Source organism: Microtus ochrogaster, unplaced genomic scaffold (genome assembly GCF_000317375.1).
Source record: "Microtus ochrogaster isolate Prairie Vole_2 unplaced genomic scaffold, MicOch1.0 UNK1, whole genome shotgun sequence".
Taxonomy (NCBI): domain Eukaryota; kingdom Metazoa; phylum Chordata; class Mammalia; order Rodentia; family Cricetidae; genus Microtus; species Microtus ochrogaster.
In genome coordinates this window covers 29,361,300-29,377,663 of record NW_004949099.1, presented here as the reverse complement: position 1 = coordinate 29,377,663, position 16,364 = coordinate 29,361,300, and the positions used below count along the sequence as shown (strand labels likewise).

General features: G+C 39.6%; 1 protein-coding gene across 3 annotated transcripts in view; it reads right to left on the bottom strand.

Moving 5' to 3' along the window:
• Positions 1–16,364, bottom strand: part of Pparg (peroxisome proliferator activated receptor gamma) — a 129,897-nt gene that overhangs the window by 42,131 nt on the left and 71,402 nt on the right. For all 3 annotated transcript variants that reach the window (XM_013352917.2, XM_005365039.3, XM_005365038.2), the window contains 2 exons: positions 10,317–10,544; positions 8,802–8,971 (listed from right to left, as the gene is read on the bottom strand). In XM_013352917.2, the coding sequence (XP_013208371.1) occupies positions 8,802–8,971; positions 10,317–10,536 (390 nt within the window). In that variant the 5' untranslated portion in view covers positions 10,537–10,544. The remainder of the gene's footprint in view (positions 1–8,801; positions 8,972–10,316; positions 10,545–16,364) is intronic.

The window sequence follows — 16,364 nt, the reverse complement described above, 5'->3', positions numbered from 1 at the left end:
CCTACTTAAAATTGTGAGTTCTACAGAATAGAATTGTCTCCTAACCACTGGACACAGCCAGAGCCCACAATATACTTTATTAAAATCTCACTTGTGATTTTATTTCCTTCTGATTATTTTCTGAGCTTGGTACAGTTTATTAATCTACTCACATGGCGACAGCTGTTTGGATTACTCGTGTTTGCTATTATGAATGCACTTCTATGAGCATTACTATAAAGTATTATTTACTTATTGAGGTAAAGTCTTGCTATGTAGCCCAAGCTGGCCTCAAATTTACAGCAATTCTCCTACCTCAGCCATCTGAATGCTAGAATTACAGGCATGTGTCATCACACTCAGTTTATTGTACACAATTTATGGGTTTTCTTTAGTCAGAATTTCTATACTATATGATACACAATTGATATATATTATAAGATAATACAAGATTATTTTCCAAATTGGCCATGTTTTTTATAGCCCTCTAAACTGTTATGAAAATTTGATTGCCTCATTATTGCTTGGTGTAGTCAGACCTCCTTATGTTTGCTGCCCTCCTCAGCCTCCCTTGCTCCTGTGACCATAGGTCCATGACACCATGCCCAGTTGTCAGATTTCATTGAAAATCTATTATATGTAAAATGTAAGTATGATCTAAACATATTTCCCTGGCTTTTCATTTCCAAGTTTGTAACAGGCTATCTTGTCTAAAACTGAACATTAGGCATTCTTTATATGTTCTAGACGCTTATTTAATATCTGCACATGTGTTGGTAGGTATTTCCTCTCTGGCTTTATGCTGAAATGCATTTTTTCAGTGATTTGTAAAAGTTTTTAAAGATTTTATTTAACTTCCATTCTTGAGAGATGACAGGCACACCCCTTAACACTTTGAATCCTGTTGCGTTTGTATATCCATTGTTGCTGTGGGAAGTATGCTGTCAACTGTTTTGGTGATCTTTCTGCCTTACTGGTTGCTTTTATACATTCTCTTTTTCTGTAGGCTTACTACCGTGTGTGTAGGTATAGGTTTTCATTTTCTTATTTCCTTGGTTGTGTTTTCTGACTCTGTGTTTCCCTTGTTCATCAGTTTTGGGATTCTAATTAGACAAATCTTATTCCTTGTGCTAATTTTGTGTTTCTGAACTTCTCTTTTGTGCTTTCCATATTCTTGTCCCTATTTGTTTACTACTATTGATTTCATATGTAAAAATCAGAACACCAATCAAATAAGGTCACATAAAAACCCAATTATCCTGATAGAAGTAAAAACAAACATTTCTCACCAAGTTTACTGGTGAGAACTTTTCTGAATTTACTCTGATAATGTTTAGTGCAAACATACCTTTTTAACCTTCAACAACACTAGCAACTAGCTCTGAGAACTAAATGAGCCTTCAAAATCTGGCCAGCTCCAGAATGAACACTCTTTCCATATTCTTTGTGATTTGGATATCATCTTTCCCTCTGTGTCCAGTATGATATTTGAGCTTTCCATTGGCTTTTTCATTGTGATATTTGTATGTTTAACTTTTAGAAGTTTCAGTTGATTTGGTTTTTAGGCCTGAGCATTCTTAAAAGGTCTGTTTGTTTGGTTCCTATCCCCCTTTAAACCAAGTCTTACAGATCTGCTCTTTATCCTGTATCAGGCCTTCCCAATACCTGCTTTTGGGAGATGAGTAAACGGTGTCAATACTAGTTTTTCTTTCTCTTTCTTCCTTCATTTCTCCCTTCTTTCCTTTCTTTCTTTTTCTGATATGTCATTCAAAATGATTGCTTTTGTATGTGGTTTCTGATGTTTTATTTTGAAGTTATCTTTTGACCATAAACTGTAGAAATTCTATAAAGTCTAAATTGGGAATTCTTTCCTTCAAAGAGAATTTGAAGATGCTTCTTCTGGAAGTTCAGGTACCACTGGCTTATGATATCCTAATATTATTGAGAATTTGAAGATGCTTCTTCTGGAAGTTCAGGTACCACTGGCTTATGACATCCTAATATTATTGAGAATCCTGGCTCTGTCTGAAAGCCCAAAGCTCAGCTCCTCTTACTTGCTGGCTCTGACTGAGCATGGCAAATCAGCACTTTCCCAGCTCTGTGAGCATCTCCCCAGGAAAGCCCTGCTGAAGACTCTATTGTCAGCTTGTTATGTCTTTGCTATGGTTTTGGAATTTCTGCTACTCCTATGTGCTAATACTGTGATATTAACAGTATCCTAAAGAGTATGTCCCATTACAAACCTGATGCAATAGAAGCCTCTTTCTACTCAAAGGGTCCCAAGACTGTGGTTGTGCCAATGTTGATGATTAACAGCAAGTTAATATGCATCAGATCCATACTGATGAGGAATTTTGATTGCTCAATTTTGACAATAAAATTTTGATAATAAAAAATTTAGCTTGATTCATATGATATATATCAAAAGTGAATCATTTGGGGGTTATTTGGAGTCCTTCAATGCTAAAAGAATAATCATCCTGGATATCATTTATGTATTCTATATCAGTATAAAAATTCTTTTGAGACAAGGTCTCATGTAGCCCTGGTTGTCCTGAAACTCACTGTGTAGACCAGACTGGCCTTGAACTCATAAAATATGCCTGCCTCCTGATGCTGGGACTAATGGTATACTAATGGTATATGGACTAATGGTTGGCTGCTATGCCCAACCCCATATTTAAATTCTTTTTTTTTTTTTTTTTTTTTTTCGAGACAGGGTTTCTCTGTGGCTTTGGAGCCTGTCCTGGAACTAGCTCTGTAGACCAGGCTGGTCTCGAACTCACAGAGATCCGCCTGCCTCTGCCTCCCGAGTGCTGGGATTAAAGGCGTGCGCCACCATCGCCCGGCTTCCATATTTAAATTCTTAATCTGAATATATATAGAATACATACCTAAGAACTTACTTTTACTGTTATTCCCCTCTAAATTAATGGTAAGCAATTGTATTCATGTCACTTAACTCTTTCAAGAAACATGAGGAAGATAGAAGAATCTCTCTGAATATTTTCCTGTGGATTTATTTACTGACTTGAAGAATGAAGCTGGCTTTTCCAAAACTTCTTCATAATGCTAATAAGGAAACACTCCAACAGTATGCTCTTCAGCAGTTTAGGGTCTATAAAACAATGTGCATTTTCAGTCGGCATTCTTTTTCTTATCCTTTCACAGCTGTCTCTTTGGAATACCATGTAGTGAATGGGATGAAGTTTTTGGTTACTGATTCAGAAGCTGCTCTTGTGTATACGTTGATTCCAGTGTCTTCCTATTTGCCTGTGAGAAAACGACTCTGGCTCTTGTTTATGTCTTGTTTTTAAATATTTATCAGCTCCACTCTAATTGCTTTATTTAACTATTATTATTGTGTGTGAGGGAGGGTGTCAGATAACTACTCTGTGGATCTGATTTTCTCCCTTTAACTTTAAGTAGGTTCTGGGTACTTAACTCAGGTGATCAGGTTTGTTCAGAAAGTACCTTTACCTGAGGAGTCATGTTAACAATCTAATTATTTTATTCATTTTTTGTTTTTATTTTATGTGTATGAGTGTTTCGCATGCACATTGTCCTTAAACCCCACCTATGCAGTCCCCACAAAGGCCAGAAGAGGGCGTAGAATTCCTAGGACTGGCGTTCTAGACTGCAGTGAAGGTGCCAGGAACTGAACCTGAGTCCTCAGGAAGAACAGTCAGTGCTCTTAACTCCAGCTCCACAATTCTTCCATTTCTTACAAAACTTCATGTACAACAAGCTTAGCATGGTAGTGCTTTTACCATGAGACTGAAAATTCTGTGCTGGAATTGCATGCAGCCTTCTCATGAGATACTCAGCCTGTAGAAGCTGAGTTACTGAGCTACCCTTGGCAGGCAGGAATGTATTCAAGCCATTTACACAAGACAGGGCCCCACACAAAAGTAGGGTTCATTGCACTGTAGTGCATATTGTATTTACTAAGAGCTTTAGTAAGTCTTGGTTCTAAATGATCTTTCGGAAGAGATTACAAAGTATGATTGCTCTGGTTTGAGTGTGTCTCCCAAGGTTCCAGTGTTAAGTTTTAATCTTTCCGTGAATGGAAAAGGATGGAACTTAATCTGACTGAAGCTGGAGGTGGGGCCTTTGGTCAGTGATTAAGATTAGATAAAGCCCTTAGGGTGGAGTTTGTGATTGAATACTGGTTACCTTATAAGAGGAAGAGATACTAAAAGATACACAGACAGACAGACAGACAGACACAAGCACATGCACCCCACTTCCTGTCTCTTACCATGTAAAGTCCTACACTACTTTAGAATTCTGCATCAAGAAAACAGTCACCAGTTGTGGACTCTCAACCTGGAGCCAGAACCAAGAGCCCAAAGAACTCTTCTCTTTAAGAATGAAGCCTCGGGTATTCTATTTTACTAATAAAGGGGGCCCTAAAACAAGGATTACACTCAAGAAAACAAAACCACAAATGTGGATTTGCAAACAGCAAATGGTAGTTTTTCAAGCCCTATGCCATGTGTAAGCTCTCAGATGGAGGAGGCTTTACTTTGTGTAAGTCTGCAGTAGTAACATAAGAGCCTGTCACTAATCATTTTATCAACTCCAATCGTGTGCTCCTGCTTGAATTTTGTGTTTTGTTTTGTTTTTTTTTTTTCTCGAGACAGGGTTTCTCTGCGGCTTTGGAGCCTGTCCTGGAACCAGCTCTGTAGACCAGGCTGGTCTCGAACTCGCAGAGATCCGCCTGCCTCTGCCTCCCGAGTGCTGGGATTAAAGGAGTGTGCCACCAACGCCCGGCTCCTGCTTGAATTTTGACAGGGATCACAGATATGAGCCATACACTGGTGTCCTAATCTTCTCACCTTATGCAATATTCGTTTTGATCCATAAATGAGTCCATAAACTTTATGGTCAACTAAATTTTAATTATGGGAGTACCCCATACCCTATGGAAATGACAAATATTAAATTGCCAAGGTTCATTTTAAGCTATGTCCAGGTGAGACAAAAACATTTGCTGATTTTTTTTTCCCTTTTCCTTAGTTCTCACAGGCACTGGTGACAGGCTGAGTGGACATCTTTGTTATTAACGGCCATTGACCTATTGGGAATGAGGTGCAGTTTGGAGCTTAAGTTGTATTTCTTCAGGCCCCACGCCCTATAATAAGTGGGCATCAAACTTTTGAGTCTTAGGACTCCTTTTTTATTAAATTATTGTGATGACTTTAAAGACCTTTTGTTTATGTAGACTTCATTTACATATATTTCTTAGACAAATTAAAACTGAGAACAACTTATTTTTTATACAGGATCTGTGTTTCCTAAACTGGTTTCAAACTTTTGTTCTCAAGTGATCTTTCTTCCTCATCCTCTTCAGCAACTGGGGCTATGTGTACACGTTATAGTAATATGGTGGTTTGAGTAAGAATGACCCCCATAGGCTCATATGTTAGATGGTTAGTCACCAGGAAGTGAAAATGTTGCATAGGATTAAAAGGATTAGGAGTAGCCCTGTTAGAGGAAATGTGTTATTGGGGGTGGGCTTTGAGGTTTCAAAAGCCCATACCAGCTCCAGTCTTCCTCTCTCTGCCTACCAATCGGGTTGTAGCTCTCAACTACTGCTCCAGCATCTGCCTGCATGCTGCCGTGTTCCTTGCCATGATAAGGGACCATACCTCTGAAACTGTAAAGCCAGCCCTCATTTAAATGGTTTCTTTTCTAAGAGTTGCTGTGGTCATGGTGGCTCTTCCCAGTAACAGAACAGTGACTGGTACAATTACCAGCATCCAACAGAGAAATCACATGTAAGGGCATATGAGCAAATATTCCACTAGCTACCAGTGTTGTCATCACCCCAAATCATGTAGTTTCTATAACTCTTCAGTTATACTTGTAAAGAATGAGAATGGGAAGGTGAATAAACAGTGTTAACACCATGGAATAATTCCAAACCCATGGCTGTCATGAAAGAGTCTCATGGACCTCTGAGGCTCTGTGTTAACTCTGAGCACTGTGACATGAAGAAGCCAATCACATTGTTTCATTAGCATTTTTACTTTTCTGTTATTAATTTCAGTGTGCACACCAATCAATGGGTCCCATTATGTCATCATTATACATATGCATCATTACGCTTTTCCCCCATTAATCTTTTCTCATCTTTAGAATGTACAGGTCTTTGGCTAGGGGTGGTGTCACAGGCCTGCAATCCCAGCAAGGTGGGCAGAGGCAGGAAGATTGTGAATTTGAAGCTTGTCTCAAAAAATAAAATAATATGTATACATGTCTATTTTCCCTTCCTAGGGAAGCACAACTCTCTTTTGTTTTTGTCTAGGAATTCCATCTCCTACGTTTTGGGAGGCTTGTAAATTATTACAGTTAAGTACAATATTCCTAGTTCTTTTGTACTGTTTTTGCTTGGTGGGTTTTGTCTATGGCAGGTATGGATTTACCTGCATTTTGTTAGTTTTATTGTTTACTCTGCATCTCTGCCTTCCACCCTGTTTTCCTTGTCTGCTTGTTTTGTTTGGCATTGCAGGGGATGGAACTCAGCCTTGTTCATGCTAGGCAGGTGCCCTGTCACTAAGCTACACTTCCAGTCCCCTTTTTATCCTTTCCAGATCACAATGTGAAGACTGCTAGATTTTTCTTCCTCTTTCTTTTTTGCTTGCGTTGCCTTCTGAGTTTTAGTGTCTTTGGGGCATAACTTTTATCACTATCACCAAATACTGAAAATGTTGCTGACTTTCAATTCTCAACTGTCTTCACCAATGTTAACTCCCATGAATGTGTGAGTAGAGCTAGGGTGAAATTGCTTGCTTGCAGGTTCCAATTTTCTAGGCACTTTACCAACATGTAGGAAATAAATTACTACAAAGTCTGAGCAATCAGACAGTTCACACTCATTAATGTACATGACCAGCATAACCCAAACTGAATGGTTTCTTCAGATAAATATGGCTCAGAATTCAGCAACTCAAAAAAAAAACTGTGTAAACTTTACTCATTAAATACAATAACATATGCTTACTACTTACAGGGATCTCAGATTATTGGGTTTGTAGAATGATTTAACTTCATAGCTATTTCAATCACAGAGTGATTTCTTTTCATTGTTTTTGTTTTTTGAAACAAAGTGTTTTGCTGTCTGTCCTGCCTCCACCTCCTGTGGGTGGGGCTCACAGGCATGTAGCAACAGAACAAGGCATGTGCCATCAGGCCAAGCAGGTGACAACAGGCTAAGCATGTGCCATCAGGCCAAGGCATGTGCCATTAGGCCAAGCATGTGCCATCAGGCCAAGCATGTGCCATCAGGCCAAGGCAAGTGCCATCAGGACAAACTCATGAGTGGGCTTTAGTGTTTTAAGTGATAGCATCTCTTGCCAGGAATGCTTTAAGGACTCATTTTGAAATTCAAGCCTTAGAGATGTAAGACCTTGGCTATCAACCCAGCCAAATCATTTTCTACACGAGGTGACTGGTAAAGCGTGTATGTGACTGGTAGGCTATGAGTGAGAAAGTGGCAGAGGTGACTGGCTTGAATCTTTTTAACATATTTGATTGCTTTTGGGCTGAAAAAAAACCTTAGATAAAGCTGAATTTCATTGTTTTACAGATGAGAAAATGATTGTATAATGTGGTTAGTAATGGCATACCACACACACACACACACACACCCCACTACCATCACCACACCCCCACACACTTATACAATATCTGCTGGGGGTAAGAATTTAATAAAAACTAGTTTCCCTTCTTGGCCTATCATCCATCTAGAACCCAGAAGTGCTAACTCATGTCTACCTGGTATGCTTCATCTTTATTCCCCAGAAAAAGCTCAAGGAAGCAGTACTTATTCACTTAATTATGTTTTATTTTCTTTGAGATAGGGCTGGCTTGAAACTTGCTATGTAGACCAGGCTGGTCTTGAACTCACAGAAATGCTGATGCCTCTGTTTCTGAGTACTAGTATTAATGGCATGCACTACCGCACTCCCCAGTATTTATAAGGTAAGTACTGATGAGCAATGTATTATATGGGCACATGATAGATTAAATATTATTTTATCCCTGAGTATGTTAAAGTTGTTTTAAACTGTATAAAAACACAAATGCATTGAAGTATTTTTCTTATAACTGGGGCAGCATATCATTAACTCTCTAAAGTACTCTTTCACACAGGAAGTATGTCATTGTCTCTTTTCACCTAATTACACAGGCTTAGGCTGATGCTGGACTAAGAAAACACAGTACTAGCATAGGGCTTGGTAGGGACAAGCCTCACCAATCCACAATTTTGTTTCTCCTTTTGTAGTCTTCAGATGAAATACAGGGTCTTGCACCTGGTCTACCACTGAAGCCCTCACCCTGGTGACCCCATGCCTTTGACTCACAGTTTCTACAGTCATAATGTAGAAATATGTTCAATATTACAGAATTAGTCTATGGATCAAGTGATACACATATATAATATGTCAAATCTTACTTGTATAAGAGATTACATAGCATGATGAAAAACACACTAGGGAAATCAGGAAATTTAGATCCTGGTGCTGGCCCATCACTCACTGTCTTGCTGTGACACCTTGGACAAGTCCTTTTAAAAAATTCTGCAAGATACACGTAGATGTGTGTCTCAAAGAGTCATTTTGGAGGAGAAGAGGGGCAGAGTAACCCTGCTTTTATCAGCTTTTCTTAGATTTTTCAAATATTATATATCATGAAGAATGAGTTCTGCCAAAAATTACAATTTTATCTTAATTCCCCAGAGTGGGTTTACAACAGGAAAAGGGATAGGCAAAATTTCAGAAAATTCTTGGATGATTTTTAAAATCTGTCTTTACCTTGCATCCTTCGCAAGCGTGAACCCCATAGTGGAAGCCTGACGCCTTATCCCCGCAGACTCGGCACTCAATGGCCATGAGGGAGTTGGAAGGTTCTTCATGAGGCCTGTTGTAGAGCTGGGTCTTCTCAGAATAATAGGGTGGGGATGCAGGTTCTACTTTGATCGCACCTGTGCATCGGAAAATTTGAGAAGATGGTTATCTCATGACAAACAATCCTAAAAGGGCACCAAGGCTTCCCATGGTGGCCTTCATATGCTTGTCCCATAACTTTACTATCTCGGAGAAGTGCTGGGGAGCATGAAGGCATCTGGTGCTCAGATAGGAAAAAGTAGACTTTATCATCTCAGGCAAGTCCCAACACCCCACACTCACCTGCACAAAGAAAGCGGGAAGGGAATTAAGAGTGAGGGAATGAAGTCTACCCCCTTGCTCCCCACAGACACTGCACATAGTTTGAAGCAGTGCAGTTTCTTTGGCAGGAAGATGGGCTGCACCTGGCACTCACTCTGTTATTATGGGTTTTATTGAAATGCTGCTCTTTAGAAGTAGTTTTAAACCTTCCTTGAAAAAGAAACACAGAAGGAGGAACATGGCTGAGAAAAATGTCACAGCGAGCCCAGCCCGAGGTGCCAGGTTATCAACAGGGTTGAGTCAAGAGGTGGTTTGTGAAGTGATCTCTGATAGAGAGCGGGAGAAACCTGTGTGAAGCAAGTGCTGCCTTTGCCAGTGGCTCAGGCCTATCGAATTTCCATATTAGGCTTTAACCCAGAACCACACAGATAAATATAACCACGTATACTATCTATCTAAAGAAAACAACTAGAAATTACAGGAAGTTCTTACTTATGATCAAGTAATGATTGCCAGTGACACAGGGGTGACTCTGGAAAACCAGCACATCAGCCCACAAGATAAAAATCAAGGAAACAGCATCACAAAAATGATACTTTATCTTGAAAAGTTCAGTTCTGGCTTTTTTTTTAATCTGATGTTTGATGGTAATTTCCTTAATGGCATGATGATATGTCAATCAGCTACAGTGTTAAAATGTAAGTTTGTGCCCCAAACTAGGGTTTGGGGTAAATTTCACAAACTACAGATTAGAAGAAAAGATATCAACTGTAATAGTAACTTAGGGATGACCAGTCACAAAAGTTGATCTACAATTGTGACAATAACTCATAAGAAGCTGGGAACATGCAGTTTACACGATGGACTCTCAGCCTAAGACACAACTGACAATGTAATCAGACTAGAAATGCTCTTAAGAAGGTATCAAGAAAGGAAAGAAAGGAGGGAGGGAGGGAGGAGAAGGAAAGGGAAAAGAGGTTGGAACAGACATTCACGTACTGGCTTCTTTTTGGCCTCTCAAATACTCGAACTTCAAGGGCAATGCATATTTATTTGAGAGATGATGCTTTCTCTTCGGAGTTCTAATCTCCGGAGCATCTATCCCAGGGTATTCAGAGATTTGTCTAATTCCAGTCTTAGGAGTTTGGAAAGCGAACGTACTTTGGTATTCTTGGAGCTTCAGGTCATATTTGTAATCAGCAACCATTGGGTCAGCTCTTGTGAAGGGAATATCCTCATAGTGTGGAGCAGAAATGCTGGAGAAATCAACTGTGGTGAAGGGCTTGATGTCAAAGGAATGGGAATGCTCATCCATCACAGAGAGGTCCACAGAGCTGATCCCGAAGTTGGTGGGCCAAAATGGCATCTCTGTGTCAACCATGGTAATTTCTGAAATGGAAAAAGAACATGGTGTGAGTCAAGTTCTGGAGGAGAGAGCAGTCCTCTAGGGACATACAGAGAGTTTATACCCAGTGAGGGAGGAGTGCATTGCTGCCTTCCTAGCACACTCCAGGTGGCTTTACAGGGAGAAGGAAGTCAGCTTTCACCCGAGTATACTAGCAGACACCCTACAGTGTGTAGCTACATGGAACAAATCAATCTAAATGTGAGCTCTGCTCACACTGTCTGCTCCAGCAGGTCAGCTGGATCTGATAATGGTTATTTTTCTTATTTCATATTGCTTCCACTTTTATTAAGATATAACGGATAAGATATTTAAATGATCACCATAGTGTTCTTTTGATATATGTATACACTGTGAAATAATCACCATCATCAAATTAATTAAAATATTCCTCACTTTATAGAATTTTCTTTGTTTGTGTTGAAAAAACTTAAGGTTTGCTTCCTTAGCCAATTTCAACTATAGGATACAGTATTCCTAACTGTAGTCAGCAGTCAGCTTGTTGTCTATCAGGTCTCCAGAGCCTAATGGAAACTCTGGCCAGCCTTCCCATTTTCCTTATGCCTAGTCCTTGGGATTTGCTTTCCTGCATCTGGTTTATTTCCCTTAGCACAACGTTTCTTTGGGTCATTTATATTGTTACAAGGGACAGAATTTTTTCCTTTCTAAAGGCCATACAGTACTCCAGTATAGTATGAGTGTGTGTGTGCACATGCATATGTATGTGTGTACATTCTGCATATGTGTTTATCTACATACCACAAAGTTTTTTGTTTGTTTTTACTTGTTCATGTGTCTTAGACTCTTATGTTGATTTCATCTCTTGGCAATAGCCAATAGTGTCATAATGAAATCTTGACACAGTGATTTTAGTTTTCTGGCCATATGTCTAGCAGAGGTACTGTTAATTACATGGAAATTCTACTTTTGGTTTTCTGAGGATCTCCACTTGTGTCCTATAATGGCTTCGCAGTACACAATATATATCCCTAAAAAGGTTTCTGTTGCTCGATAGTCTTTCTTCTATTTATGGGTCAGCCATTCTAACAGGCATGGAACAGTATATTTTACTGTAGTTTTGATTTGCATTTTTCCCAGGGATTAGTGATGTTGAACACTCTTTCATACACCTGTTGACCATTTGGTATGTTTTCTTTTTAGAAATGGCTACGAATATTCTTTGTGCATTGTCTTGGACTGAGCTCTTTGGTGTTTTGTTACTGATTTGCATTTCTCTTGTGTTTGTGTTTTTCTGTGTGCATGTGTGTGTGTGTGTGTGCACTCACACACATGTATCCCTTTGCATGTTCATGGGAGGTGTCATCCTCAGGAACATCTTTCACAACCTTTGAGATGGGGTCTCTTGTGTCCTGAAGTTCACAGTTAGGCTAGAATGACTGGTGTTAAGATCCAGAGATATTTTTTTCTCCACTTCCCAGGAGTACAAGTGTGTACTAGTATGCCTGGTATTTTTATGTGGGTTCTGGGAATTGTACTCAGTTTCTTATGCTTACAAGCACTTTACTGAGTCATTCTTCTCCCAGTTCTGTGTATTTGAGATTCTTCTCTCTCTCTCCTCTCTCTCTCTCTCTCTCTCTCTCTCTCTCTCTCTCTCTCTCTCTCTCATTTTTTTCTTTTCACTTCTCCCTCCCACATACTGAGATTAAAAGTGTGTGCCACCATGCCTGGCTCTTTTTTTAAAATTTATTTTTATGTGTATGAGTGTTTGCCTACATGTATGTATGTGTACCATGTAAATGCCCAGTGCCTGTGGAGGCCAGAAGATTGTGCCAGATCCCCTAGAACTGTAGTTACTGGCAGTTATGAACTGTCATGTAAGTGCTGGGAACCGAACCAGGGCCCTCTGGAAGAGCACCAAGTGTGCATTTTTCTAAGTCTGATTCACCATAATAAGTAAAAGAAAGCTCTGATCCATTTGGGGCCCAAGTACGGGATATGAACTGTGAGTCAGTGGTTAGTACAGATTATAAATCTTGATGCAATTGTAAGTCTGACTTAGTTCACTTGAAATGAGATCACAATTCAAAGTGGTGCCTAGAAAAATAATTACTCTAAATGCTCCAGAGCTATGTTCATTCAAAGTTGTTAACCCTGGTGACAAAGAAATGACTTCGTAAAGTTTTATCTTTGCTATAGTCATATTGGCACCATTTGACAAAGGTTTTACTTACAATAGGTGCTCATTAAATATTTACCTTTAAACATTAAATGACTTGATGGTTTGAGGAAAGTGTGAACTTTTAGCAAAGGGGTCAGGGAAGGAGAGAAGCAAACAGACCCACTGAGTACCTACTGTGTGCCAGACACATCTACCTTTTTTTCCACGTGTGCTGAAATATTCTCACTTTATAGATTAATAAGACAGGACTTGACCTGTAAGGTTACATGACTTGCCCAAGGTCCATGGACTAGGTAGGTGTGGACAATTCAAACTGAAGGCTGACTCAGAAACTCTATCCTTTCAAATAATGTCTCATTGATAAAAATGTTCTGGAAGATGGACTCTTCTCACAAGGGAATGGTCCTCTTGCTTTTTTTCCAGCATGCATTTTTTTTTTTCCACAAGGTCTGCATGGATGAAGAGGTTCATCTATAGTCTTCACGAGAAACAAAATGCCTCGTAGATACAAATAAGGAGACTGGCTTTGTGGATGTGCTCTGTGACTGCAAGAGGGCTCATCAGGAAACGTTTGGGTTCCCATGCCAGATATCTGCATAGTAAGTACCCAAACAACCTTCAGTTATCTGTGCTACGGTATAAACACTGCACACCAAAAAAGAGGAATGTGCATTGGTGATAACATAGAGGACGCCATGGTCTCTGTGACATCTAGAAAGAAGTCTTTGCTCCTTATTAGCAGGAGCACCATCAAACTATGCTGTTTGCCTCAAAATCCATCTACATGGACCCAGACCAAGTCACTACATTTACTTTGCTGCTTTCCTTAGAATGTTTAATTTTCATTTCTCTATGTCCTTACCCTTTGCTATCAGTCATTTTCATTTCAAAAGGTATCTCTTCTTGTCCAGAGAGTAATATCCTTAAAGTTGGATGTTTCTCATGACATCTATCGTGAGTTAAAGGTAGTGGGTATGCCTCTGTATAGGCACTGATAAGTGAAAATAAGGATGGAATACCTAGATACTAGGTTGCAGAAAAATTGGTCATTCATCATTTTATTGGTTAACTTCTTTTTTTTTTTTTGATTTTTCGAGACAGGGTTTCTCCGTAGCTTTTGGTTCCTGTAATGGAACTAGCTCTTGTAGACCAGGCTGGCCTCGAACTCACAGAGATCCGCCTGCCTCTGCCTCCCGAGTGCTGGGATTAAAGGCGTGCACCACCACCGCCCGGCTGGTTAACTTCTTTTTCCGTTTGGGGATGGAACACAGGACTTTGCACATGCTAGGCAAATGCTCTACCATTTTCTTTTTTTTTTTGTTTTTTTAAAATATTTATTTATTAAGTATACAGTATTTGTCTGCGTGTATTCCTGCAGGCCAGAAGAGGGCACCAGACCCCATTACAGATGGTTGTGAGCCACCATGTGGTTGCTGGGAATTGAACTCAGGACCTTTGGAGGAGCAGGCAGTGCTCTTAACCTCTGAGCCATCTCTCAGCCTGCTCTACCATTTTCTTAGCCTTCCACGTGAGCAGGGGCTTTATAAGTGTGCACTATCAGGTCTGGCTTTACAGGCTTTAAAAATACTTTTCAGGTTTATATAAAATTAAGTAAAAGGAAAGCTCTTATATAGAATCTTACCTTCTGAGACAAAGGGTGTCCCCCCTGCCACTAACCTGTGCTATTGTGGCACATCTGTGACAACTAACAAGCCAGTATAGATATGCTCATATGAACTAAAGTCATGTCTACTTACACACTGTATGTCGATAAGTGTAAGGACGTTAGCAGGAGTATAATGTGATGTGTCTATCATTACAGTACCATATAGAACTAGTGCTCTGTCCTAACCAACCCCTGCATTCCCACATCTACCCTCCCCTTCCCTTAAAGAATGCGGTTTCACTGAGTTCTGTTATTAAGGATGTGTTGTCAGGGAAGCAGGACAACAGCACCTTGAATCTCAGCTTGGCATTAGAAGCCGTCCATGGCACATCCACAACTTGCTTTTTCAGACCTTTTCCAGTACTTGGCATGTACTACCTCTAGATGTGCCACACTGTCTACCTGCCCTGCAGTCTCTACTCTTGCCCTTCTTCATAGATGCAGGTTCCTGAGGTCACTGTATCTTTTTCCTATCCTTTGTTTCTGTGCACCACACTCTTCCTTGTCTTTCAAAGGTAAATACTACTTTCTTCATGAAATCTTCCGTGAACCTTCTTCAATGCTGACATAATTTCTGATCTGTTTAAGTATCTATGCTATAGATACTACATATCTATATAATATATAATACTATAGCTATAAATTTGATAGCCTCTATAGCATTTACATTTTCATTTTGTCTGGAATGAAGAGACACCTTATCATCTGGTTTTCCGTTAGTCCTTCTGCATGGTTGTTGTGTTCTAAAGCAAGTAAGTTCTACTTACTTGCTAATTAAGTAATAATGTTATCTGGAGAAGAATAGAATGACTTCTCATTTTGCTGAGAAGAAAGAAGAAAATTAAGATACTTTCTCAGTGGCTTAGTTTTGTCAAGATGTAAGCTCTCCTGAAAAGATTAAGCTTTGATGTTATAACTAAGACACAACATGAGCTCAAAACCTGTCTCCAACCCTTTGGGGACTATCAGGAAGATTAGAACTAAGTTATTTTTTTCTTCTTTTGTCATACTGGGCACTGAACCCGGAACTGTTCATATGATAGATAAGTGCTTTACTACTGAGTTATGCCCTAGCCCAGGTTTCCTTATTTTTCTAGGAAGGGAGGAAAAGGAAGAAAGAAAAGCATTTGCCTCTTCATCTTTAAGAAGACATATTGCTAACACACATTATTTCCTCTCCCTCTCCTTTTTCTGTAATTCTGGGACACCTTGACCTCAACAGTATTACTCCATGGACATGATACTGAGAGGCACGGGGTCCAAACATGCTTTATTTTACTTTGACTTAGAGATGGTCCAGGAAAGCTGCTTCTTATTTTGTCTTTAGAAAACACAAGCTTCTGTTGCTGCCAAGCTGTAAGTCAAGTAGGTGTTTTTTGTTACTCCGTGCAATTATCCATGAAAGAGCAAATGGACAAAATATTTGCATGAACAACAGCCCTTCTTAGGAATAATTCAGTGTCTTAACTTTCCAGCTGGGTGACATGAGTCCTGTTGCCTCAGGGCTTATCCTTCAATTTCACAACCTTTCAAGAAAGCCTTTAGACACACTTTGTGTGCAATGACACAGCTCTACACTGTTTCTCTTTGACCGTCAAACTTGGCTTTCAATTCTGTTATGGTTAATGGGCAGCCTTCTCACACTACTCCAAATTATAATGCATTTCAAACAAAAGTGTAATCGATTTCACGCAAGAGTAAAGTGACTTCTCTAATCGAATAGGCTCTAGTTGGGAGTATGGAAGTGGGTCAGAAAGATATCAGATTATGAAATCAAGCACCAGGACTATATGGTTTGCCTTTGGGATATTATGTTGTTCTCTAGGGAAAGAATTCTACTAGAAACCTGGGGAGGGTTGGGGTGTGATTTAGTGAGAGTTTGCCTGGCACAAGTGAAGTCCCAGGTTCAGTCCCCAATACAGAAAAAAAAAAGGTACATGACATCACATCTATACGATGATTGTTTTAAAACCCAGGGTGTAAGTTCTATAGAGGTTG